The sequence below is a fragment of the Falco peregrinus genome, chromosome 10, assembly GCF_023634155.1.
Source record: "Falco peregrinus isolate bFalPer1 chromosome 10, bFalPer1.pri, whole genome shotgun sequence".
NCBI classification, from domain to species: Eukaryota; Metazoa; Chordata; class Aves; order Falconiformes; family Falconidae; genus Falco; species Falco peregrinus.
The window spans coordinates 15,843,885-15,869,613 of record NC_073730.1 but is presented as its reverse complement, the minus strand read 5'-3'; the positions used below and the strand labels follow the sequence as shown (position 1 = coordinate 15,869,613).

The 25,729-nt window shown below is 42.7% G+C and overlaps 1 protein-coding gene across 1 annotated transcript; it reads right to left on the bottom strand.

Annotated features, from left to right (window-relative positions):
- Positions 1-315: 315 nt before the first annotated feature.
- On the bottom strand, positions 316-24,700 carry CNN3 (calponin 3). Its single transcript, XM_055815370.1, has 7 exons — positions 24,508-24,700; positions 5,554-5,675; positions 5,043-5,109; positions 3,516-3,653; positions 2,899-3,015; positions 2,000-2,146; positions 316-1,428 (listed from the first exon to the last, which is right to left on the bottom strand). Exons 1-7 carry the CDS (start codon positions 24,562-24,564, stop codon positions 1,081-1,083), a joined length of 996 nt encoding a protein of 331 aa, XP_055671345.1. The 5' UTR covers positions 24,565-24,700; the 3' UTR covers positions 316-1,080.
- Positions 24,701-25,729: the final 1,029 nt, after the last annotated feature.

The window sequence follows — 25,729 nt, the reverse complement described above, 5'->3', positions numbered from 1 at the left end:
CCTTGAGAAAAGGGCAGGGATTTAGGGAACAGCTAAGGATCTCTGGTCATAACCTCACAGTCATGTCGAGGGGAAGTGACCTCTGCTGTAAAGGAGCTACGTTCCTTTCCTGTTAAGTCACTGTCACTCATTCCCAGGAGATTTTTACAAGGGTGTTAGATTAAATCCCATGGACAAGAAAGAACCCGAACTGCAACAGACAGCAGTTCTACATTACCCTTAACAAAGGCAAAGGTGATGCTGATTTGGGAATAGTTTTTATGACACCTGATCTTTAAGAATGGTAGCATAACAAATGAGACAAGATCTTCCACATACCTTTAAGAAAAAATATTTATTTATAAAAATACACTGGGATCAGTTTGAGAAGTGTGGCAATAAATACAGTTCAAGGAAGAAAAAGCGTTTCTACATGGATATATTATGGCACAATAAAAGGTGAATGCACCATCAATCATGGGACTTCTGTTGGCTCAAGACTTTGTACAAGCTCCCTTTTTAGTAAGACAACTATTTCTAAGTTTGGTCAGTGTTGATAATGGAATGGATACACAATCACGGATGCGCACTTAGGTCTAATGCAGGACTTACCATTAGCAAACAATACCTTAGAAACGTAGTAATGATACTTAAACCACTAATGTGATGTCTTAGATTTAATTGGCAAAGACCACATTTAACTTTAAGCATGAAATTCTTTTGTCTCATCTGTAAAACAGAAAAGCTGTAAATATGTAAAATGAAGGCTTAATGTGGTATGTAAATACCTACTTAAGTAGAGATTGTGAGAATGCATAGCTCCTTATCAGACGACCTGGCTGTACAAGAGCACTCCCCCTTTCACAGTATTCCTTTTACTTCATATGCAGTTATTGTTTATGCTGTAGACTACAAGTGTTACAGCACTAAAGGCAACTAGACAGGGAAAGGGTAGAGAAAGGAAAAAGGAATGTATGTAAGGCAATATTTCTTCAGGTACATTAAGCATAGTGTGTAGGAGAGACAGGTAACAATTCCACAAGGCTAGTTTCGTTCTTACTGAATAAAATAATGCACTAATACTGAACTTTTGATGCAAAGCTAATAATCAATGCCCTGGTCACTGTACTGACCATGGTAATCTCTTTGATAGTCATCTTGGTACTCTCCGTGATAGTCATCTGGGTATTCTGCCTGATAATCGCTATCGCTGATTTCTGACCCGTTAGTTCCTGTTCCTTGGCTGCCGTTATGAATGACAGGTTCTGTTGGTGCAGCACAGTACTTGGGGTCATACACTTGCCGTCCAAGCCCATACACACTCATTCCCTTCTGTGAAGCTACTTTGTTGGTACCCATTTGTAATGAAATAGTTGAGTTATCCACAGGTTGTAATATGTGCTTCTGATCGTAGATGTCTCTTCTGGTACCTGGTGCCAGCATACCAGCCTAATAAAAGAGGATTGTAGAGGTTCAGTAAGAAGGTCAGGAGCTGTGATTAGTACTAGATTTATGATTATAACTAGCACACCTTGCTGGGAGAGCTAGACAGTAGAAAATGAAGTATAACAAAACAGCACAGCAGCAAGTCTTTCCTAGCAAGATAAATCACAAAAGAAAGTCCTTGCAGAAAGGTCCAGTTTAATTTCCCTTTTGGACATAATATACTAAGTGTTCACACTGAGGTAGGGCCCAGGAAGCAATTTCTTTTTTTGCCTCTCTCTAGTTAGTACTTGAAATGAAGTTACTGTTTTCTTCTGGTATAACGCAGCTAGATGGAAATTCTAGAAGCACCGGGTCATTCTTATGCCTTAAGATACTCAGCACAGAACACACTGGTGAGCGATAAGAAATTAAAGTTCTTCGATTACAGAGTAAAAGCACAGCTGAACTGTACCCTCTTGCTGCTGCCAGTTTGAGATTCCGCTACTGTGCGCCATTCGCAGCTCTCCCATCCCGCCCGGCTCTGCCGGCTGAGAGGTGTATCTGCTCTGCCGGTGTCACACGCGGTCCTGCTTACCTGACTGGCTCCTTTGTTAGTGCCCATCTGTAGGCTAATTGTCGTCTGGTCAAATGGCTTATCAGTTTGCATTTTTGGATCATAGAGGTGTCTTCTCGTTCCATAAGCAGTCATGCCTGCCTGACTGGCACACTTGTTGGTGCCCATCTTTATCACAGGGGAAGGAAGAGGTGGACAGAAAAAGCAATTTTTATTTGTACAGCAAGCACAGTCTAAGGAAACAAATACAGTTGGTAACTGTGATGGCTGATGGAAAAAGTAATTACAGTGCATGTAATTTGCTTGTAGCTTGACCTCATGTAGCTTGACCACCACCTGTAATAAATTACCCTTTCTCCACACTGAGCTTCAAAAGGCAACTGTCATCCTAAGGCATTTCAGTGACTGGCATCTGCCCAACTGCACTGTAATTAGAACGGATGTATGTGTCAAAATGTAGTAATTAACTTTTACCTTGAACAGTAACGATCCAACTGCACTGCCACAGCTTCTCCACCACAGGAATTTTAAGATTTTATACTAGTTATTTTGGCTTTTATGGCTATTAAGGAAAGTGGAGAGAAATAAAGCTCCTATCATATAAGGAGCTCAGCTATCCAAAGACTCCTACTTTAAAACCACTTTAGAGGACAGAGGTGACATGCTAATATTAGCTGTTCCTTTCCTCCTTATCACTCTTACTGCAGATTTAAAACAAACAGAAAAACCTTCCAGGCAGTCACTTGAGCTTATAAAGCAGTCAGCTGCTTACAAGAATTAAAACCTCACACCTCCTTCCATAATAACAATATATGGTAATTCTGCAGCTGGTTTTGCACAAACAAGATATCAGTTAATCAAAACAAGAAAGTTGTTCTCAAATATAACAGATTAACTGCAAACTTGAATTTCATACTTACCTGCAGGCCAATTACACTTTGACCAGCTTTTAGTTTTCCTGCATCAAAACTTCGTGCTTGTTTCTCTGCATATTTGACACCAATATCAATTGTAGTATGAAAACCTTTAGTTTTTGCCTATTTAGGGAGAGGGAAAATAGAGTATTCAGTGTTTAAAATATATTTTCTGCTACTGGAACACTGGCTTTATGGCTCTGACTCTGAGCTCTCAAGTGATGCTACAAGCAGCTTTATGTCTCATGAGGAACTCTGTCAGGGGTGAAAGAAGGTAACGGCTCCCTGTCCCATTTGAAGGTGACACTCCAAAGCTACCCAAGTATCTTTGTCAGCAGGATCAGAGCTCTCCTGTGAGCCTCCCAGATTCTGTGAATGCACATGTAGCTCCGGAGCAAGGCCGTCTGCAGTCAAGATCCCTAACTCTGAACTCCAAACCTTCCCTGGAGGCATGCGGTAGGACACAGCCCTCTGAAGTGCCACCTCTGCAGTATCTCAGACGCACAGCGGTATCTATCCCTTCCTGACAGGCTGCATGCTGCTCTCGGTATTTACATGAGTGGTAAGAGTGCACCTGGACTGGCATGTGGATTTGTGCCAATTCCAGTGGTACAAATACTTACCAGACCTGCTAGCGCCACTAGAGTAGTCTGTACTTGAGTCATATTTCCGTTTTCAAAAAGATCATTTGCTTCAAAAATGTCATGTGGCTTCATGCCATAGAGTTGGATGGCTTTGATAAAATTCCCAATGTTCTCCAGCTAAACAGAAACAAAAAAAGCCAGTTTTCTAGTCAGTGTTTCAATTCAGAAACTAAGTAATTTTAATGCTTTCTGGTGTTGGTTCCTTTGTTTGTTTTGCTTGTTCTACGCAAGTTCTTTGCCTTGTGCAAAATGGACATCACAGCTCGCATGGCTGAGTGACTGGTAGGAAGTCTGAGATTATTTTTTTTTATTAGTTTTAATACTGACTCCGGAAATCAATCTAAAGATTTATCTAGCCTGGCATCTCTCCATCAGTATCACATACTTTGTTAGAGGGGGCTTTGATGACAAAACTGCCTCAACTACCTCCCTTCCAAAAGAACTCCTGATCTAAAATCTGCTTCAAACTGCAAAATCTGACATAGCATCCATGGCATTTGACTTGAGCAACTGATAATTTTGAGTAAAATAAAGACATAACTATGTGGATAGTATGAACATTTAACTTGGTTTGAAGGCATTTTGTTGCTCACCTCCTAGCACAAATTCAAGTAAGCTTTTGGGGTTTATTAGCACCTTTTAGTACTGCGCTGTAGAAATTAGAAAGCAATATGGAGCTGAATCTCATCTTTCCTTCTGGAGCCTTTAGAGGTATTAAACCTTTAAAAAGAAACAACAACGCAATCCTCCACTGTATTTAGAAGTCTTCAATGCCAATAAAGCCAAGAGGCTGATACAGCACTATTAAGCTAGACCTAGCAACAGTAAAGGCAGTCAACTCCAACCAGCAACCCCTCCACAGCTTGTTCTAAATGTATGTTTCCTTTGATAGTCCCTGGGCAGGGGGGAAGTGCTCAACAGAGCACTCGTAAGAAAGCAAATCTAGATATACTGAAATAAAATACATACTGTAGTTTGCACCATATTGTTTTCTGAGTTCTGTTACACAACCACATCTCCCGAGACTGTTCAGGTCCTTTCCCTCCCCATCCTCTCCAGCTGCTTTCTCAGGAAGACACTTCATACAGCGATGTCCAGGTACAGGCAAGCTGTTGACCTAACACCCTGCATTACTGCCTGGATGGAAAACTCCAGTTGTGATTTAATAAAAAAGTTAACGGCTTTTTTTAAACTTGAAAAAAGGCCTCACTATAGAGCTCTGTTGGTTTTCCATCTGAAATTTCACCTAACAGCTAAGGCACTACTGCTAAATATGTAGACTCAACTGCCATTTATAAGCCATCTCAGCTGTAGTTCTTTCTGTTAACCACGGTTCATGTACACAGCATCCTCAGCTCTTGTGTACCTATCACATACAAAACTTGGTGCTATTAAGATTTAAGGTGTACCATATTCACAGCAAATTTGTTAATACAGAACAAAAGAACTGTTTGGGGGGTTGGAGGGGTTAGAGGTGTAGTTTTGGGGTTGTTTTTTTTGTTTTACCTGGTGCCAATTTAGTTTTGATTGATTAATTTTCTTCACTGATCCTGGCTGCAGCTTATTTATAAGCCTGGGGAGGTGAAAAAAAGGGAAATGCTTAAACAATAAATCTCATCCTTATACCATCTGTGCAGGCATTATATAATACTTTCACTCATGCTTTATTAGTTGCATTAGTTTCATCAAAACTGTTAGTTTTTTTGGTTTATACAGAGTACCTAGCTCAGATCTCAGGTCTAACAAGTCTAACAGACTGTAAGAACTTTTGTGTGCCATTTGATTATTACAGAAAAGAGCTTTTCCATTAAATTTAGACACATTTAGAAATCTTTGAAATATAAAGGAGATAGAAGTTTTCATTCTTTTCCAATTTCAAAGAAGCTGTCTCCCACCCTACTGTCAGCTGTCTGACTATTATTGTTGATGTGTTTGAAAGGAAGTCTTCAGAAAGTCCCTCTTTAGTTCCTCAGAAGTTGAAAGGTGCTAAAAATAAGGTTACTTAATAAATGCTTACTCGCATAAGATTATGCCATCTTTTAATCCCAGTTGAAAGTTTGCACCAATGCTCAGCCCTGTCACCTCTTCTATCCAGTTACGCAGGTCTTCTTCTATCTGGGGGTCATATTTCAAGGCAATCTGTAACACAAGCAGTTGTAAAGTTACTTCACAAAAGAAAATTGCAACTCTTCCCCACCCCCACACACAAATCCATTTTGAAGAGTATGCTATAGCATTTATCCAGTAATGTTGTTGATGGATTTTAAATATCAGAGTACAAATATAGGTCTTTTATCCCTTCTACTCTAATGTTTATGGCTTTTCCAAATGTTTATTTGCAAACAGTGCTGTGAAGCGTTCAACAGTTCCTCCTACTATAGGAATTGTTGGGAGTCTGCAAATAGTCTTTTGACAGTGGCAGAGGAACAATGACTTTTTTGAAAAACTATTCTATCCAAGTTATACTTCAGCGAGAATTAAAAAAGTGAAAAAGAATTCTGAATTGCCATGCCATCAGTACTATAGCTCGGATGTAGATTTCTACATGGGAACTTTTATAATAGATTTGAAGTTATTAAGCTGAAGATTACAGTGGGTTTGCTTTTTTAGCTAGATTGTGATTAATGGAGATGACAGAGTAAGTTTTGCCCTTGTTGCTACAACATTAAGAGTTCTCTCGCTGGAGATTCTGGGAGTTGCGTGTGTGGCTTTTTAAAACTTCATCTTTAGTATGCCTGCTATTTCTTTTCTTTGTCCTTGCTGGAAGACTCTTAACAGAATAAACTGTGATCTCATGTCTTAATTGCAAAGAGAGAAAACCTGCAATGATCTTTGAAGTTAAATGCATCAGAGACCCACAGCTGCTAGCAAGGCAAGTTAAAAACTCCTTTTCTGTATGTTCAGACTTCACTACTTGGTGTGTCAGTTTACACTTCAGATGCAAGAAACCAACGCATGTGAACAGAATGCTTAAACCCAGTAAACTTTAACGATGCCGGCACCTAATGGGGTTCATGCTGCACTCTGCCCTTCGCAGCCCTCCCCTGAAGACGCACAGAAGCAGCTCAAACCTCCTTCAGACCAAAGCTGTTACCTTCGCAATACTTATCCATGCTGGCGAGGGGGAGAAAGGGGATTATATCGCCAACAGCATTGCTACTTTTTCTAGAGACAAAACAAGTTATCTGAGCACAAGATTGTATGGCATAAATAACCTCCACTGGCAGGGAGGCTGGCAACGCTTTTCCACCTTCATTAAAAGTTGTCCCGCATGGGTCAGCGAGCAAGATGGGGGACGAGGGAGCTACTGTGAGAAACCTGACAGGCAAGCACAGAATGTACTTTTCTAACCGATAGAAAATGAGCTCAGCTACCACCAGTCGCTTGCAAATAAATTCCTAACAAGAAACGCATGTAAAGGCATTCACATTCAGACCAAAATGTAAATTTCAGAGTTTTTACATATAGTCACAGACTTCAGCCCAGAAAGGCCAAATATTAGCAGCTATTTATACTGCAGGAGATTATAATTTCAACCTATCTGAATTACTTGGGTAGAGGCAACTGCTATGTTTTGGCTAGTGTCAGTAATCCCCAACTCCAGACTGACCAAACTTAAAATTACAGTATTCTGTTCCCTTAATTTTTCTTATAAGGAGAATGGAAAATTCCTGTATCTCTGGCTTTACTTCAAAACCTTGCCTGAATAATACTTACTTTCCTTAGACTGTTTGGAATGGTGGTGCTATGGTGCCTTAGTTACAGATCAGGATAACGGCCTAACCCAGTCCCTTATTCAGCTCTGGGTTAAGGTGTAAAATGTAGTGCGATATTGTGCACAAGATGACAAGCACCTTGGTGCCCAGACCAAAGCTAGTCTAAAAGAATCAAGACAGCCCTCTTCTCATTGAAGAAAAAAGGAAAAAAGCTCACGTAATCCTGCCTAGTGTAAGGAAAATGTCATGGAGTTTTTTGTAATCACACCTTTTGGATATTAGATAGCTAAAATGAGAAGCAAACTGGAAAAGCCAGAGGAAGTTCATTTTGTCTCTTGGGTGACAGACAGCCCTCTTACACCTTCCTTAAGTTTAGCAACCAGAAGCAACCAACACAACGACATTCTTCATTTATAGTGACAGTAATGATAGTAAAGCCCCTTTTTTGAGAGGCTACCAGAAATGGTAAGATCTTGAAAACGGTGTATGGGGAAGTTGGTTATCTCTCTCCTTCCTAACCTGGTGATTAGCTTACAAACTACTTTTCATGAGTATTTTTATTTCCTATGGAAACAAGGCTTATGTGATCGCAGCCTGAAATCTGTCTCCCCAGTAACTTTTGGCAGAACTCACCTAGCTTGTTTAAACTTATAGAAAAGCTGCAATCTCAGACACAACAAAGTCAGTTATTATTATGTGTGAAAGTATCTGTGCAAGAAGAAAAATCCCAAAAGACTGAAACATAGCATCAGACTTCTCTTGCACATTCGAGAACCTACAGAGATCTTATGAAAGTGGTCTCACCCACAAAATTTTAAGTTACGTGGACAGACAAGACATACAGTAGGTAATGTACTTCTGTACACCACTTCAATTGAAACAACAGGATTTGTAGGAAGGCCAGAACTCGGTATGTTGTGATAGTCCAGTTAGATGACAGCAGACAACTTGGGCTGGTTGTTTTTACGTTGACAGTTCACACTACATTAAATTCACCATTCTAAGATGCATGTGAATACACAGAGGGATTTAAGCTTATCTCTTCTGCAATTTGTTAGTTAGAAATGTACGAACATTATGCTTTCTGAAAATTCAGGCAGTTTCTGTTTCAGTGTAGCTTAACAACTATTCTAAGTCATAGTTTAGCTATGCTGCAGTTGGAATTGTCTGAAATACAACTGTACTTGTCTTTCTACAACTTATTTTTCTAAAAATTTATTTGTTTTTAAGCACTGGTAATGATTTTTTTTTAAAGAGGAAATTGAGTCTGTGATCATGTCACCAAGAGAGAAATTTTAAAGATCACACTATCTCTTCCCTCCCCATATTAAAAAAAAAAAGAAAAGTAAGTAAATATGGAAGCCAATAAGAGCCAGAACCCTAAAGACTTCTGCAAGTGTGGCTATTTTAATCTTTCTCGGCAAGCACATAAAGGGGAAAAAAATGGCAAAATTTTTCCTCACTTAATACTAAGTGCCTTCCATATGAATTGCTGCCCCCATAGCTTGGAGAAGTAGTCAGATGGAATTTTATCACTTCTCCTGAAAAATATTTACTTTATGTTGGAGTACTTTGCCATGTGTTCAAATCTTGAGTTTTTCAAAAGGTTTTAAATAAACTTGGAGTATCACTACATGCTTATCTAAAGATAAGAAATAAAAAACGCTTATACATGTGAGGAAACTTGTGTTATTGCCACTAAAAGCATTACTACTAGATCTGCTAGTTTTCAAAATTGTCTTCACTACTGTGTGATTTGCCTTAAGTATGGTAAAGTTTTTGTTTTGATTGCTGACCTGTTGGGAAACTAGGTTACAGAAAGTGAAGAGTGGTGATAGTTTCTTTGAAAATTATGCTTCATCTACCTGAAAAGCTAGAGGTGTGGAAACTTTAGAATCTGGTTTTAAACATGTGACAAGAAGGGGTTAAACAGGGACAGTGACAGATCATGTGCTACCAGGAGCAAGGCATTATACTTGCTCTGAACTCTTACCTCTCTTACTCCCAATGGCACAACCAGAAGTTATGTAACACTAAGTTAGTGAATACTTCATATTTTCCACATAGCAATCAAAGGAAAACTGGAACAACTCTGAAAGACATCTAAAGGGGAAGCTGGAAGCTTTGATATAAATGAAAAAAAAAAAAAAAAAAAGGCTTTTTCCATTACTACTAATCAACGTGCCAACATTTGATCCTTTTTAAGTACTGAACTTTCATGGAAGATACTTAAGTCTTACAAGTCCACAGCAAAAGAAAACATCATCTACTAAAGATGAAAGCGGTAGCTAAGCAGCTTCATTCAAAGTATACATAGTCAGTGCCATGAAAAAAACTAGTTTCAGAACACTAAAAAAGATGAAATTGTAGCAATGGATATAAACATTTTATACAAGTTTAAAAACAGATAGCAGTAAGCTAACTGTTGATTTCTTTGTTCTGACAAATCTTGAAAGATACATAAGGTTGTAAATGCTACTTTGAGATACAGATTTAATAGAAATATCTTTGAAAGGAAACTGAAGTTTATACAACTGGTCAAAATTATAAGTGATCTAAGGTTGTGGGAGGAAAAGGAGAAGAGTAGGCGTTTGTAATACTTGCCTATTACAAGCTGATGTACATACATTTATGCCAAAGTATGCCTCAGGCTAGAATCCCTGGGTTAAACTTGATTCTTCTGGCAACTGCAGCCTGATTCTCCCATCTCGTCCTGTTCACATAGGACTTTCCTGTCTGGGACCTCTTGCAGTGTAAAAACCCTCCCTCCATCCGTCCTACAAGAACAGCAATCATCGCTGTTTTTATCAAGTGTATGGATTCCTGGAAACAAATGAGGTTCTGCCGGCCAACTTTAATGATCTGTCTGTGTCCCTTGAAGTTACTCAGTGCGCTTGTAGCATGTTAAGTTTGAGTGATGATGTTAAACAGTATTTCACACCATAAATGATATCATATGGACTTTCAATTGTCCTTTTATACTAATCTTTTCCAAATTACACAGTACACAATGTACACTAAGGGCTACACATATGCCAAATCTCCACTTTAAGAGTTCAGCTGTCTATATTGCTGCTGCTCTGGAAAAATACTGTAACAGTATTGCAAGAAAGCGCGCTGCATAGCTTTTTCTAAGTCACTGGGACTAACAAACAGAAAACTTAGTTGAAAAGCAGGTATAAAAGATAAAACTTCTGAAGTTACTCATCATGCCGTAACAGCTGGTACTTCTTAGTTCTGATGAAACTTGACTAAAGCTTCAGGCTTTATGCCTCCACAGCAGGGGTCAAACGTTTCAACGTGCAGCACACTAAATTTAAAGTACTAGTAACCATCTGAAGAAACTAGTATCTGGTCAAAAGTTTTAACAATAAAAGCATGTGCTTGTCAAAGCAAGTGAACAACTCTATCGTAGGCACTGTGTTTGTCAACAAAACCTAAGATTTATATACACATAAAAGTACAGCAAAATATGTTGTGTGTCGCTGTTCTCCGTGGTAAGCAAAGTACAGGGCCAAGTACAGCAAGACAAATAGCCAGGACTTTACTCCAAGACAGTATATGAAGAGGGTTACATACATTTTCACCAACCTTTTATCAACTTGGAACTGAGTGAAACTGAATCTTTATGGCTTCAGTGGTGCCTACAAACATCCTTTGCATTGAAATAAGTACTACCCTCAGAAACAATTTGTCTTGCAGAGGCCAAAGACATCACTGCTGATAGGTCTGTATCATTTGCTTAGCACTAGTTTGTGATGAGATCTTTCTCCTCCCCTTTTTAAGGCTTTATGATAGTATGGGGAAAGATGAAAGCATCATTATCTCCTGGTATCAAGGCAGAAGCCCTTGGAAGCCCTTACTCCTCAGAAGTGGGAGTGAGGCAGACTACACAGCCAGTCCCTTATTATTCACCAGAATTCCAGCTACTGGCACCTGAGCTGCCCTGTTCTGTTCATCACCTGCTGTTGCAGAACGCAGTTCTGGATCTCACATGTAAAATGTACACAGCAAAACATCTGGGCCAAAAATGTGCTAAGAGCTTACTGGTTATGTGAATGACCAAGAAAAAGGCACAGAACAGTAAGTGTTCTTGAAGTGAGCAGGAAGAAAGGGTTTCTAGATTATTTTTTTTAAATTATACAACAGAGTTAAAACTTCCTGGTTAAAATTCTATGGTGTTGTAAATAGATTATTGTACATATCTTATCTTCAGCTTTAGAGGTGAGGGAGACTGACAAGGACATTATCAGTATTTTTCTGCAGAACAGTTCTGTCTGCCAGCAGAGTGGTTATTTAATCACAGAATAAATAAATAGCATACCCTTAAAGTTGAGACAGAGAACCTAAGACAGTGGGAAAACACAAGGGTTTGTTTTTTACTGAAAGTGGGTGAGAAGGAGGAGTGACAGGGTACCAAGGTTATTGTCAAGTGGAACTTCTTGCCATTTCAGCTTTCATCATAAGTACAAATTAAAATTCCCTGCTAATCTCATGTATGTTGACCAGGACTGCATGCAAAAGCAAACGTCAGATGAGACGTGTTTGTGTACGAGAAACCCAAAGGTAAAGGGAATTTAAAAATCCAGATGAAAACCTAAGGAAAGGACTTCAAAAACTGAAAGCCACCATTAAGTATGCCCTGGTATTTGAACGGTTTTTTTTTTTTTCTGTCATAAAGGACTGTTGTACAGAAAGGCAGAGAACACACTGTGTTAAGGTCAATATTCAAAGAACTCACTATATCCCACTACACTACTTAGCACAAAAATTTTACAGCTGTATCCATTTGGCTTAATATTCAACAGTATTTTTTTTGTTATGCATGGCATAATTGATAACCTGCCAACATCTCACTGTTTTCTCTGTAAATCAAAACTTAGGCTACAACCTTTAAAGGATGGATGGATAAGCATTAATCCAAAATTCCTGGCACTCTTCCCATTGGCGCCAGTTGAAATTCTGAAGAACAAGCCATGCCTCAAAGTTTCCAAGTCATCTTACAAGTACGATACCTGTAGCCATGCATGGCATTTGTTGCCAGATCAGCAAGCTGGAAGAACTAAGAGTTCTACTCCCTGGCTGTCCAGTACGATTTTGTGACAGCCTGCAAACTATTCAAGAAGCAAATGATACCATCTCTTCCCTCAGAGTGCACCAACAACTCGGATGTACGCCTGCCCTTGGACTGAATACTGGTTCCCTCTCATTTTCTGCAGCTGTACTACTGCAAATCCCTTGCCCCCCCTTTCAAATCCGTTCTCGCAGTTTTTCTCATATTTTTTGTTCATCATTTCTTGTCAGTCACAGTTTTCTGGCTTAGAACTCCCGTTCTCCTTAGTCATCAGCTTCCACTTCAACTGTAGCACCTTCTGGTCTTGCCACTATGCATGATACTTCTTGATATCGAGTCCCTTCGCACTGTGTCTTTACTCTGTAGATTGCTGAACAGTTTAAATTTTTTCGCAGAACATTATTTCAGCAATAGTCACTGCATATTATTTGAAGCCATTGCTGTTTTCATTTGAAAAAATCACTGGGATATGAAGTTTTTTCTCTGCTAAGACACCGTTGATCCAACCTGATGCACAAAAGCCTGTTATTCCCCGAGGAGAACAGATTCTCCTTGCTTTGAAACTCGCCCCTAGTATAGCTCTGTATGACACAGCAGATCTGGGTAGGGTCCGACATCACTCGGCGTGATGTCTTCTGAAACAGCGTGGAGTGCCGTGCTGAAAATGTGGGTAACCTGCTGTGCTGACAGACTTCAGTGACGTCTATTTGCTCTTCTTCTGTGAGGGGTAAAAAAATAAAATCTAACAGAACAATCTGCTGCATAAACAGCAACCCCCCCAAAAATCTATAAATAATCTAGTTTTCCTAGTGCTAACCCAACAAATATCTCCTGTAATGACTTCTACTATAACTTTGGTGGAACAGTAGTTCTCAAAGGCTAGGTGGAGCCTGCAAACAGAAACACTAACATCAATGATCCCTGTATCATTCCAAGAATACTTTTCTGATCTATTGCTGCTACAGCAATCCAGAAAATTATAGATTCTTTCAAGTTCAGTTATTTCTCTTCCCAATAGAACAGCTTTTAAAATATGTCATGTCGCAAGCAAACTCTATTGTGACTCTGTAGCCTTTCCCCAAGGCCAGCTGTGTTGACAAGTCTTCCAACTTCACCTTCCAAACAGGACCACAAAATCTCATTGTTCAGTCAAGAGTGCTTCTCCACACCTTTTTTCTTCTCTTCAACCCCTCTTCACACACCAAAAGCAGGAATTATGTTTTACAGCAGCAAGCAGCTAACTAGTAACACAAACGTACCTCTCAAAAAAAGTTAGCTTAAACTGAAGTCCGTTGATGCAAGCTTTGCTAAATGGTACTCAAAGTGCCCATTCCTTCTGCCTCTCCAGCAAAGGCACAGTCCACGTTGTGCTTTCTCAGCACTTGTTTCAAAGGTCAGCCTCAAGACTCTGCTGCCTTCACCCCTCTTTCGCCCCCACCCAATAAGCTCAGCCACTTGACTGCTCACTGCCGCTTACAATCCCCGGCATAGGCTTGAATGAAAAACAACCCAGATGATGTGGCAGGAGCCCAGGTAATGGGCATGTCCCAGTTAATGGCACTCGCTGCTACCCACCAGCAGCTCTGACCCTGTATCGTTGCCTGTCAGCCTGCTCTGATTTAATTCTATGAACTTCACACTAGCTGAACAGGCTAACTGAGGTGCCTGCGATAAGTATTCATAAGGAAAACACAGATTTCTCTCAAGAATATTCTTGCCGCCTCTGCAGCCTTGCACAAAATGATTCAATTTGTATTTTTTGTAATTTAGGTGGAAGATGTGATTTCTTGAGAAGTTCCTTAGCTTCTACTAGATAGCAAAGTCTGCCTAGATTTATCTTTCATACAGGTAGTAGATCAAGTCTCTGAATTCACACACAGCATGCTTTTCTGGTTGAGGTAATCTTACCCATATCCAGTTTTCTTAGCAGAAGCACAAGAAACACAGATTTCATGCCCTAAGCTTTAGAAGATCTTGCCTATCAGCTGCTTCACACTATTGTTTTGCTTTACCACCACCACCAAAAAAAAAATATTGGAAGAATGCATTCAGCACAAAGAACGCAACGAAACATAATCTGCTTCTGCTGCTCCCTGCCCTCCATCTCGCCCCCTCCCTTCCCAGGTATATTGCTGACTGGTTAAAGTTCAGTAGGTGATGCACAATGTCGATTATATTCCAGGAATCATCCAAAAATATTTTGGATATGCCCCCCCCCAGCAAGTTGTGCTTTAACCACATGAAAAGAGTTATAAAGAAAAATACAATCTACAGTTCATGTGATAGTTAAAAAGAAAGCGATGACCATGAACACGTTAGAAAATATTTACTTGATTTTGTAATAATATCCCTATCTAAAGGCCTACATTGAAATTTACAAGATTACTGAAGAAAGTCTAAGGAAAACTAAGAGGAGTATTTGAAATTTACATAGCTCCTGTAGACAGTTCTACATAAATCATAAAATCTGCATAGCAGACAGCTGGACAGATTTTTTTGTAAAAAACCTCTTATGATTATACAAACTTTTAGCTCAGCTCTTTGTCTAATGAAAATGTAGTTTAAGTTATGTAGAGATCAAGGCATAAGCTTTCTATACTAAGGTTTATAATGAGTACAAAAGAAAGTACTACTGTTAAAGTAGGAAAGAGTAAAACTCTTAAGCGGTTCTGATTAACCACTAGTAACTTCTAAACCAACGCTTTTCAACTATTAAGCATGAGCAGAAAGAACAGTTAGCACTGCTAGGGGTGGGTAGGGGCTGCACATATATACTGTATTCCAAACTCAGGATACCACAAGGTAATCTGTAGTCTCATTACGCTGCACACCTGAATTCATTGTAGGTTTGAAATGCACAGGCAGCAACATGTGGGCAATACTGCATTGCAAATGGTGTGAGAGAGAGGTCCCAACCCTCAATTAAAGGTTCCATGTCGAACAAAATGCTCAGGTGCCTTGACTGAACTCTGTTCGTTATTTTTTTGTTCTAATTATTTTCTATCCATTCAAAGACCAGTTCTTTAACAAAAAAAAGCTGTGACATTAAACATTAAAGATAATTTTATTAAAAACTGCTAGATTCTTCCAAATAGAAGTACCATTCCGTATCACAAAGTTTTTCGTACCATCCCTTATTAACGACAAAGGATGCTATCAAGACAGACCAAGTGAAAAAAGCAACAGTCTTATTTTCTTAAAAAGTTACTTTTACTTTTTGCTTTTATTGGGGCATGGTTAATACAGCGATGTCAGTAAGATAAGGTACAGCTTCTTGCAAAAACAAGCAAAGAACATTTAGTCTTGGAACACTAGATAGGTGTCTGAACTATATACATGGTTCATTGGCTTAACACCATTGACTTTCAGATAGGATATATAATGTAACTTCAAACCGATCCCACGTAGCGTTACAAAGTTAACCAAAGCGGTGGCAGCTCAGGCCGGTCAGGCGGTGGGAATGTCAACAGGAGCTGCAGTGCGGGTCCTGTTCCAGCGCATCCTTCTGCTTGGTGTGTGCTGGCCTGAGCTCTGACTCGTGCTTCGTCCACTCTCTGCACTGAAGGGGAATGTTCTGGTGGGGCCCACGCTAGCAGCAGGTAAGAGCTGGCTTTCCCATGAACATCTGAATATAGCCAAATCCCTTCCCAAATGCATGCGCCTGTTATGCCTTAACTTTTGTGGGGAAGGCTTCTAGCACTTAAGTCAATTGATCAGGGACAACAGAAAAATACTTTTGAATTAAATTACTCTTATTTGAGCAAAACCAGGAATACTAAGATAATGCTCTCTTACGTAAACACGAGGCTGTAGCAGTGGAAATATAAACAGGAAAGCAATATAACAGGAAAACTTTATTAGCAGGAAAGCAAAGTAACGTTTTTATAGTAGTAACATCCAGTTTTACTCTGGGAAGGGTCACGGTCCAAACATGCAAAGCAGGGTAGGTAGGATGATTTGTTTAGAATCAATCTATAATTCAGCCAGCTAGGACTTGCAGTAGATCAGAACCCACCTTCATGAAAGCATTTCAGAACAGCAAAGAACTGCAGAAATATTTAGGTTTTGCCCAAATCTAGGAAAAGACCTGGTGTTTCAAGTCCCAAAGGCTGTATGTACAAGCCACATACAGTTTCACTGCACTATACTCTTAAGGATTACTCTATAATCCAAAGGATGTCTGACTAAATAAAGTCCCAAAGAAAAATCCTGTTTAGACCCTGGAAGACCAGATCAACACTTGGAAGGGAAGCAGTAAAGGCACTGAATGGTTAAAGTCCAGTTTCCAGGAGCGAGCGAGGATCAGTGACCAGAGCAAGTTCAGGCTCCCAAGGCTTACAGCTCGCCTGGCCTAGCTGCTGGGACTGGGTAAGGAGGTTTGGTGAGAGTCCAAACAGGGCACTGGACCACAGCTGTGACAGCAGCACTTCACGCCTCGCTGCAATGGTCTCCTCTTACTGCCAGCTCCTCCAGCGTGACTTATGCCTTCAAGTCTTTATAATTCATACATCCAGATTCATACCTGCTTCAGGTAAGGGACTGTTTTATATGAGCAACAAGGAGTTTAATTGTCTCCCCTCCTAATACTTAATAAATTCTGCACTAGTTTGTGGGGGGTAGTGGGGTGGGGTGCTTGTTGAGGAGTTGTTTGGTTGTGTTTTTTTAAGGAAAAGAAACACAAGACAAACAAAGAACCACCCACCTGAAGAAAGTAAAAATTGCTTTTGAGAAAAACACTGTAATTCAATCCCACCAAACAGAAACAACATAAGTTACTCTGAGGCATTACTGCAAAATCAAAATATTTACCCAAAAGAGAGCATTTGCTGCTGAATATAGCTATACAAGTTAACAGTTGTTTAGAATCAGATACTTACAGAAAGCATTTTTAAGCAAGAGTCCCTCTTAAAGAAAAAAAGAAGGATTTTCACATGATCTCACTTAGAAAAAATCTGTTTCAAATTGCCCTACGTGTCCTGGCCTCAAGCCCATTTTTACTGAAGGCCTTTCCTGTACAGTTCCATAGGGGATGGGAATCTCTACAAAGTTTGCCTTAAAAGGATGTGTCAAATGCACAGCGTATACGGTGTTATGTAGCTACAGAAGTTAACAATTCTGAGTACAAAGAAGTTTCTATCCTTTATTCTTCAAGGCAAATTATAAATTATTTGGAGGCAAGAAAGCACCTCCAAATTCATACAAAAAAAGCTGAGGTTAAGAAAAAAATCACTGATGTGCCATTATCACAAAACAATGCATGCATGCATGCATCCGTCTGTCTGTCTTTTAAGGGCATTGACTCAGCAACAGGAATATAATAGGTATTTTTATCTAAATTTTAAACCAAATCAAACTCTGAAACCACAGCAAAAGCACATTCATTTGTACATTTTAAACAAGCAAGCATGACTGTAATACAAATTGATTTTTTTCTTTTCTGAGACTACTAATCCCATTTAATTGTCAGGACTGTCAAACTGCTTTCTTCAGAGGTATTCTGGCCATAGGAGGTATACTGTGAGCTTGCATGTAAAGGATGCAAGACTTAATAGTTACCCCACATCCTTAAACATTAACCTCAGCAGGTTTATCTATGTTTATCTATCACCAGAAAAAGTTTTACTAAACATTTATCAATCCACGAGAAACAAGGTCACTATAATACATTTTGTAAATTCTCAGAAAGTACTTAAAATTTGGAAGTGCAGACACAGTGTGCTTTCTAAGGTTAAACATAACAGAAGTTAACAGAAGTTCACTGCAAACATCCTCACTCTTAATCTACTTAGGCACCGCGCTTTGCTGGTAGCAGCGCTGGCAGTTTCTGTCCGTGCTGTCCTCACACGTGCACAGGAGCAGACTGTCCAGTGCTCCACCTCTGCTTTGATGTTCATAAGGCAGCAGTAGCTAATCCTGGCTTTGCCATGCCATTCATCACCTTCCTTCTAGAAAAAGTGGTGTAAGCCAGGAGACAGAACTGGAAATTACATCCCTCGCACAGGGCTTAACACGGGGTAGTGATATATGTCTCGCAGTTCAAAAACGGCTGTGTACTGTTCCAAGTGACAGTTTTGAGACACATGAGAACTCCAAAAGACAACTGCCAACTTGGCAATGACATATCAAGGTTTACTGGGGATTTAGACCATTGAGAAAAAGAAATTAACTCCTGTGTCGGTGGTTTACAGCAACAACTGTCAGGTGTCACTAGGGTAGCCACTTTCACAGGTCTGTTTCAATTCACCTACTTGGGGACTACTGACCAGTGAAACTGGATACAGGGTATGTCTACCTGGCGGGGTTGTGCAAGGGCTCCTGAAGGCAATTCTCCTCGTCCGTGGGCTTGGGCAAGCACGCAGAATGGGCAGTGCTTGGCTGAAACACAGGAGGCTTTAAGCAGATGGCTGAAGCGCTAACATCCAAGTTGCTGGCAAAGGAAGTGTTTCTAGGGCAAATTACTTGCTTCTGCTTATCATAAAAAGAGATTTATCATAGGTATGAACAATGCTATATAGGTTTCACCACCATCAGTTTGTACCTGTTAGTAGGTGTACTTATTACTGCTGCAGTATTAATACCTCTACTGAAGTAGCCACAGAATTGGAAACCTATACCCGATACAGACGTGTCCTGAAATAGTAACAGTGAAGGAGGAAAATGGATTAGACACGTGAGGTAGAGCAGACATACTGAGGTAGACAGTAAAGGATGAAGATGAATGGACACACTGCAGTTAAGGTTCTCCACTGCTGGAATATCTTTCTCAAAAACAAAACCTAACCAAAACATGTAGCTATTGATTAAGGCTACTGCATTAATACCACATCTCAATGAATACAAGAACCCTTCACGCAGGAATTTACGCCAGGAGAATACAAATTAATAGTTTACTACAGCTTAATAAAGCTAGTGTTTCACTAGGTTTCTTTAAAAAGAATCCTCCGCAAAATTTCCAGCGAAAGGCTGAACTCCATTTTCTGCAATCAAGGTAGCAAACACATGCCCAGAAGCCCAAGAGGCTTCTGCCCAGAAAACAAACACTGCGTGATTTCGAAGTGGCGGGAAGCATGCAGCAGGTCCATTTTCTAGGAAGCGTTGTTGAACCCAAGTTACTGAAAATGTAAGTTTGCGTTGTTTATATCGCTAATGTGTTTTAAGAGATACATGTAGTTATTGTGCCAAACACTGAATAATTGTAAGTTTAGCTATGGAGTTATTCCACTGTCATATTTATGTTTTGTAGACAACTTTGCTATGACTCAGTTGTCAAAACTGTACCATGAAGTACTATTCTCTTAAACTGAATGCATTCTGTGCATCTGGTTGATAGATTCCATAACTAAACCTATAGCAGAAGTTTTCACTCAGCAATTCATTCACCTATGTATATTACAATCATAAAGGAAGTTTGAAAACTGCTATTAAAAAAAAGCAAAAGACAACAGGATGCTTGAAGATTAACATACTGAGAGACTTCTGGAAGACAATAAATATAAAAGACAAAGTTATTATGTTGTTCATTTGAACTGCAGATCTGTTACTAAAGCCTGGATCCAGCTGGAAAAAAATTCACAGTTATTTGGAAAAAAAATACAGAAATTGGACACAAAAAGAAAAGTTTCAGTGCTATGCACATGGAAACTGGTATTTAGCTAGTAAATGACTTGGCTGTGATCAACTATCAGAAACCATTAATTGGAGCAAACTGAGGTTTAATGCTTGATTTTGTAAAATCCTTCTGCTATTTCCTCTGGAATTCCCTTTGTAAAATCTCAGTGTTTATTTCCCTTTAACAATATCTCTGACAGCACCAAAATACAGGATTTTTAATTTATTCTCCATCAACAAACCGAAGATTTGTATAATGGAAAAGGTTAAGCAAGCTGATTTTATTTTAAACTAAACACTGAATTTAATTCAAAACTTGGAAATTAAAGATACCATTTTTTTAAAAGCTATATATATCTACGTACAAGAGAATGGGAATGCAGAGATCCTATGCTGCCGGTTATTATTACAGAAGATATCCACCTGTGCTCTCAAAGTCTGTTTTCATTGCCTTTATCCAACACAATCTCTATTTTTATTACATCATTTCAGACAACATTAATAGAAATACACTTTATTAGCAGCAAGGATGCTTACCTAAGGTTCATAAAATTCAATGAGCAAACCTACAAGTTTGCTAAAGGAAACCAGCCTACAGGGAGTACAGAAGGGTAAAACAAGTATAGAGTAGGAACAGCTACATTTTTAAGAAGGAAAAAGGTATTATTACTGTTCTGAAAGGAAGGGTGAGAAAGAGGAACGAGAGGCCCTAATAGTCTGATAACAGGCAGCCAAAACTTCATCTAGCTATTAAATCACTAATTAAAAATTCTGAAAGTTAATTATTTGAATCTGGTTCCCTGTTAAGAATACTCATAAAAGAGTAATTTCTGGACAAAGCAATTAACTCCGTTTATTTGGCCTGTAGCAAGTGAAAGACAGTACAATAATTTTCTCCTCGGCAGTTTCAGGAGGAACACAATCATCATACCTAGGACTGGTTAGCGTTATTCACAGAGACTTCAATTCTTCTTCATCAATCCCTATTTGCCCTCGAGAACGAAAGCAGGAAGTACTGCTGCCCTCCTGCACGCTTGCAAAATAGGAGATATTTTGTTTACAGGCTTCATTTGTCTAACAGCCTCCAGTTTGGAAAGTTTGTTTCCCTTGCTTTCCCATGTCCCTACCACTTCACTTTCAGGGTGCCAGCTGCAAGGACAGACTAACCTCAGTTACTCTGCTGTCTTTAAAAAAAAAGTTTGGGAAACAGTACTGACCTGTGCCAGCTTCCCAGCAGAGGACAGCATGGAAGGAAGGTCAGAGACTAGAGTCAAGACACAAGATAGCCAAAGGCTGTGGAACCTTTAACTCCCCACACAGACCGTATTTCCGCCGATCCTTCCTTTCGCACGAAGGTGAAACGGGCAGTTCATCAAACATAAGAGCAGGGAGAAGATAAATGCCTGCCCAATACAAATACCATTTCCATGGGAAGGGTGGAGTCATGAGGAAGCAGCTGAATGAACTGGAACCTCTCCTCCTCCTGCCCGGCATTCCAGTTTGCTCCCACACCTTACACAGTGAGACAATAGAGCAGAAATTTCTGCTGATTTCTTACCTACCTCGGTTGTAAATAAGAGACAAATATAACATCAGTTTGTAGCTTTATCTGATTGTGTCACCATCTCAAGCTATGCTGACCTCATGTACTGCAGAAATTGCTTAAGAAGAAAATTATTTATTGCTTGTATAAGAAACTGTTCATTTCAATCAGCTTAAAGGGCTCCTCACTGAATATTTGTTTTGGATCAAATATCTTCTGTGATCTCAAGTAAACAGGGAATCAGCTTCAAAAGGATTACACTAGTTTGACTACCTACACATTTCTCATGCAGACAAGTTTCCTTACAGCTGGGAACAGTACACCAATTCCATCCTTTCTTTGCAGGAATGAGCAAAGAGAACGATAATAGAACCAGACACCTTATCCGTGTGAACTAAGGTAAGGAGCAAAACAAAAGAAGGGTGGAACCTCAATAAGGAAAAAAAAAAAAGAAAGGAAAAGAAAAGAAAATGAAAGGAAAAAAAAAAAAGCCAAAACACCAAACTAAAAGATTTTAAGCTTTGACAGAATCCTGAATATCAAAGAAGCAATTTTTTTTTTATAAAGCATCAGGACATGGTATATTCATCTATTCAAATACCATAGCAAACAAAAGGTCTCTCTGAACATTAATACAATGCCACATGAGAAAATAGAGAATAGAAACCAAAACCAAGAGAGTTTTCTATCCAGCACAGCTGGGCCCTCAGGCAGTGTAGCTATCAACACATCTGTTTTCTGCAGAAAAACACTGCTTGGGGATTAGCACTGAAAATTTCAAACAAGGATATCTAACATTCACCATCATTCAAGCAGGGAAGTACCACAGCTGCTTACAAAAACTACACCAATGCCACATTAGAAAAAAAAACAACCAACCTGTAACACAATAGTTTGCACAAAGGTCAGTGTTTTAGAAAGCATGATTAAGATCAGTACCAAAAATGATCCACCAAGAGTTGGAAACTAGATGTTGTTCTTCAAATCTTTATGAGACAGAAGGATCTGGAAAAAAGATTTTCTGATCTTTACAAAGAGACAATACTCTCGGATCCTCTAGGATTACAGAGAAACAGAAACATATCTAATGCACAGACCCATGCAAGATACTACATAGGAGGTACACAATCTATCTGTAACATAACTGCTTTGAAATTTGATCTCCTACAGTAAGAGCAATGTTCTCATAGTTCAGAGCTGTATCTTTTGCTGAAGTTTTTATTCTTGGTTGGTGGGGTTTCTTTGTTGTTGTTTGCTTGTTTTTTTTAAAGGAGATGAGTTAATTTGTCTGGCATATTTGAATATTTTGTTATGGCACAGCTGCACTGACATTTCCAAGGACTGCAGCAGAAGCCTGCATACAAGTAAACTGAAGCTGCCACAGAACATCCATCCCTCTGCAGTATTTGCACTGAAGAAAGCAGACCAAGTGAGTGAAATAACAGACACTGAGTAAGATAAAGTAGAAGGGCCCTTTGCATAAGGGTGTGAGACACACCAGTTTCAAACACTCTGTTAACACACGGGCTTGGAACAGTTCCTCTCAGGAGGCCCTAAGGAAGCTGATGACAATAATAAACTGAAAGAAAGAACAAAGAACTTCTTTCCACCTTGTTCCCACAAAGGCATCACTGTTAAGCCTACGTGCTTCTGTCAGTATTTTTTAAAGTAGGAGAGTATTTACTGGCTTCCTAATTCAGATACAATAATACTCAACGTATGTTTGATTGCCTTTTTTTTTTAGATTGTAATAGTATAGGTAAAATCACTAGGTTTAGAAGTTGGAAGCAATCGCTCTGGAAGACATTTGGTTACGTGACGTCATCAAACTTTGCAGCAGAATCCCACAACCATCCTGAGAAAGTCAGTAAGGAAAGTAAGAGTGTATTTTATAAGGTCTACCAACATGCTAATTCAGACCTTCTACATAAATTACAATGTTTAAAGTGAACTGCTTTTCCTCCCTCTTCCCCCTTCTACTCAGCCACAAGTAACACGGGATTTGGGGATTTGCTGAAGCCTGAAACCAGACATGTGCGTGAAGTAACCAGTTATTAAACACCACGTTTAGAATCTGAGGCTGTGAATAATGATGCAGTGCGCCAACTCATCCCTACTTGTTTACCGGTGTAACTTTTATTGCAAAGGTTTTTTTCCTCTTACCGGGTAACTGCTCGCTGCAAGGTAACGAGTCTGTGTAACAGGACGCAAACACGAGCGCTTTTTGCTCCCCGGAACACGAGAAAAAGCAAAGACAAGTCAGAGCGACTCAGCAAAGCAACGCGGGGAAGGCGCCCGTCCCCCGGGCAGCGGCGGCTCGGCTGCTGTTCCGAACCAACGCACCGGTGCTGCCGCGAGCCGGCTATCGGTGGGGGAGCCCCCCCGGGCCGGGGACCCCGAGCGCGCCACCCGCCCCAGCGCGCGGCCGGGCGCCCCCGCGCGCCTTTGTGTGCCCCCGCCGGGCGGGGCGGGGCGGGGCCGTGCCGGGCAGACAATGCGCGGCCTGTGCGGGGCCCGCGCCGATTGGCCGCGCGCCGCCCGTGCCCATGATGTCATGCGGCTGGAATGTGCCGCGCGGGGGGCCGCGACGCGCCGCGCGCCTCATCCGCTCCGCTCGGCGCGGGCCGGCTGCGCCCTCCGCCACCGCCCGCCGCCCCGCCGGCCGCGGCACGGCGTGGGGCTCCGGCGAGAGGAGAGCGAGGCGCCCGCGGAGGCGAGCGGGACGTCCCGCGCGACGGCTGCCGGCGCGGGCAGGTGCAGCCCGGGCGGCAGCGCGGGGCGCGGCGCGAATCGCGGCTCCGCACACGGGCCCGCTCCCCGCCGCGGCGGCAAGTTTCCCGAGCGGTGCGGCGGGGGACAGCACCGTCCCGGGGCCGGCGGCGGCCGCGTCCTTCTCGTGCCGCCACCGCGCGGGGCGGGCGCGCCCCCGCACCCCCGCCGGGGCAGCCCAGCCTCGCGCCGCGCCGCGCCCCCGCCGGCCCGGTGCAGACAAAGCCCGGCCGAGCCCCGCGCCGCCGCCGCCGCCCGTACCTTGTTCTTGACCTCGGCGGAGAGCCCGTAGGAGGGCCCCTTGTTGAAGTGGGTCATGTCGGCGGTGTCCCCGCTGCCTGGGGGCGCTGGTCGCAGGCGCTGGCGGCTCCGGGCTGAGGCGACAGTCCGCCCGCGGCCGCGGAAAGTTCTAGTCCCTCCCTCACGGCCCGGCCCCGCCGCCCTCCCCGCGGCCGTGGGGCCGCCCGCGCGCCAATCGGGGCGCGGGGCTGCGGCGGCCCCTCCCGGGCCGCCTGGGAGGGGGGTGGGGGGTGGGGTGGTGCGCGCTCGGGGGGAGGGGCGCTGGCCCCGCCCGGCCCCGCCCCGCCCCGCCCGCCGCCGGGTGCCGCCCGGGGGGTCCGGCCGGGGCGGGGAGCGGAGCGCGGCGGAGCGGGGGAACGTCAGCGGGAAGGAATCCGCTGCCACCGAGGGCCGCCGCCGGCAGATGCCGCGGAATGCGCCGCCCCCGCGGGGAGCGGGGGTGGGTGTCTGAGTGAGGGACCGGCGGCCCCGGCCCGGCGCTGCCCGGCCGCTCCCGAGGGACCCCCGGCCCCGGCTGGCGAGCTGCCGGTGCGCGGTGGGAAGCCCCCGCCGGGCCGGGATGACAGCGCCGGCAGAGCGGCTGGGGAGCGGGGAGGCCGGCGGTGGCTGTCCGCCGCGGGGCGATGCGTTCCCTCAGCCCGCCCCTCACCGTGCGGGAGCGGGGGGCTCCGGCCGGCCGCCGGGGAGGGGGCCCGGGGCCGCGGCCCGAGGGGCGGCCGGCGGGAGGGGCTGGTGCGGGAGCCGCCGCCGCGCAGGCAAGCAGCGACCCTGCGCTGCGTGGCGGCCGGAGCGACGTTTGAAATTCCTTCCAAAGGTTACAGAATCACGGGGAGCTTCGGCAGGTCGCCAAAAAAAGGGTCGGGCGGGGGGCGAAGTGCAGGAGCCGTGGCAGCGGGTGAAGGCGGAGCGGGGCGGCGGGCTCGTCCCGGGCTCCCCGCACCGCGCTGCGGGCACGGAGCCCCGGGGGGCGGCGCCCCGGGTTGCGGTGCGGTCACCCCTTCCCCGCAGCGGCGGGCCGCGCCGGGAGCCCCCGGGCCTGCGGGCTGTGCCACCGGCGGGGCGGCGGGGCCGGCCCCGGGAGCGCGGCGCTGGAGCCGCTGCTGCAAGCCCGTGCGGATAAGGGCTTGGCTCGCTGAGCGCCGCGCTGTAACACACAGCCCTGTGCTCCCTCGCACAGTCACCT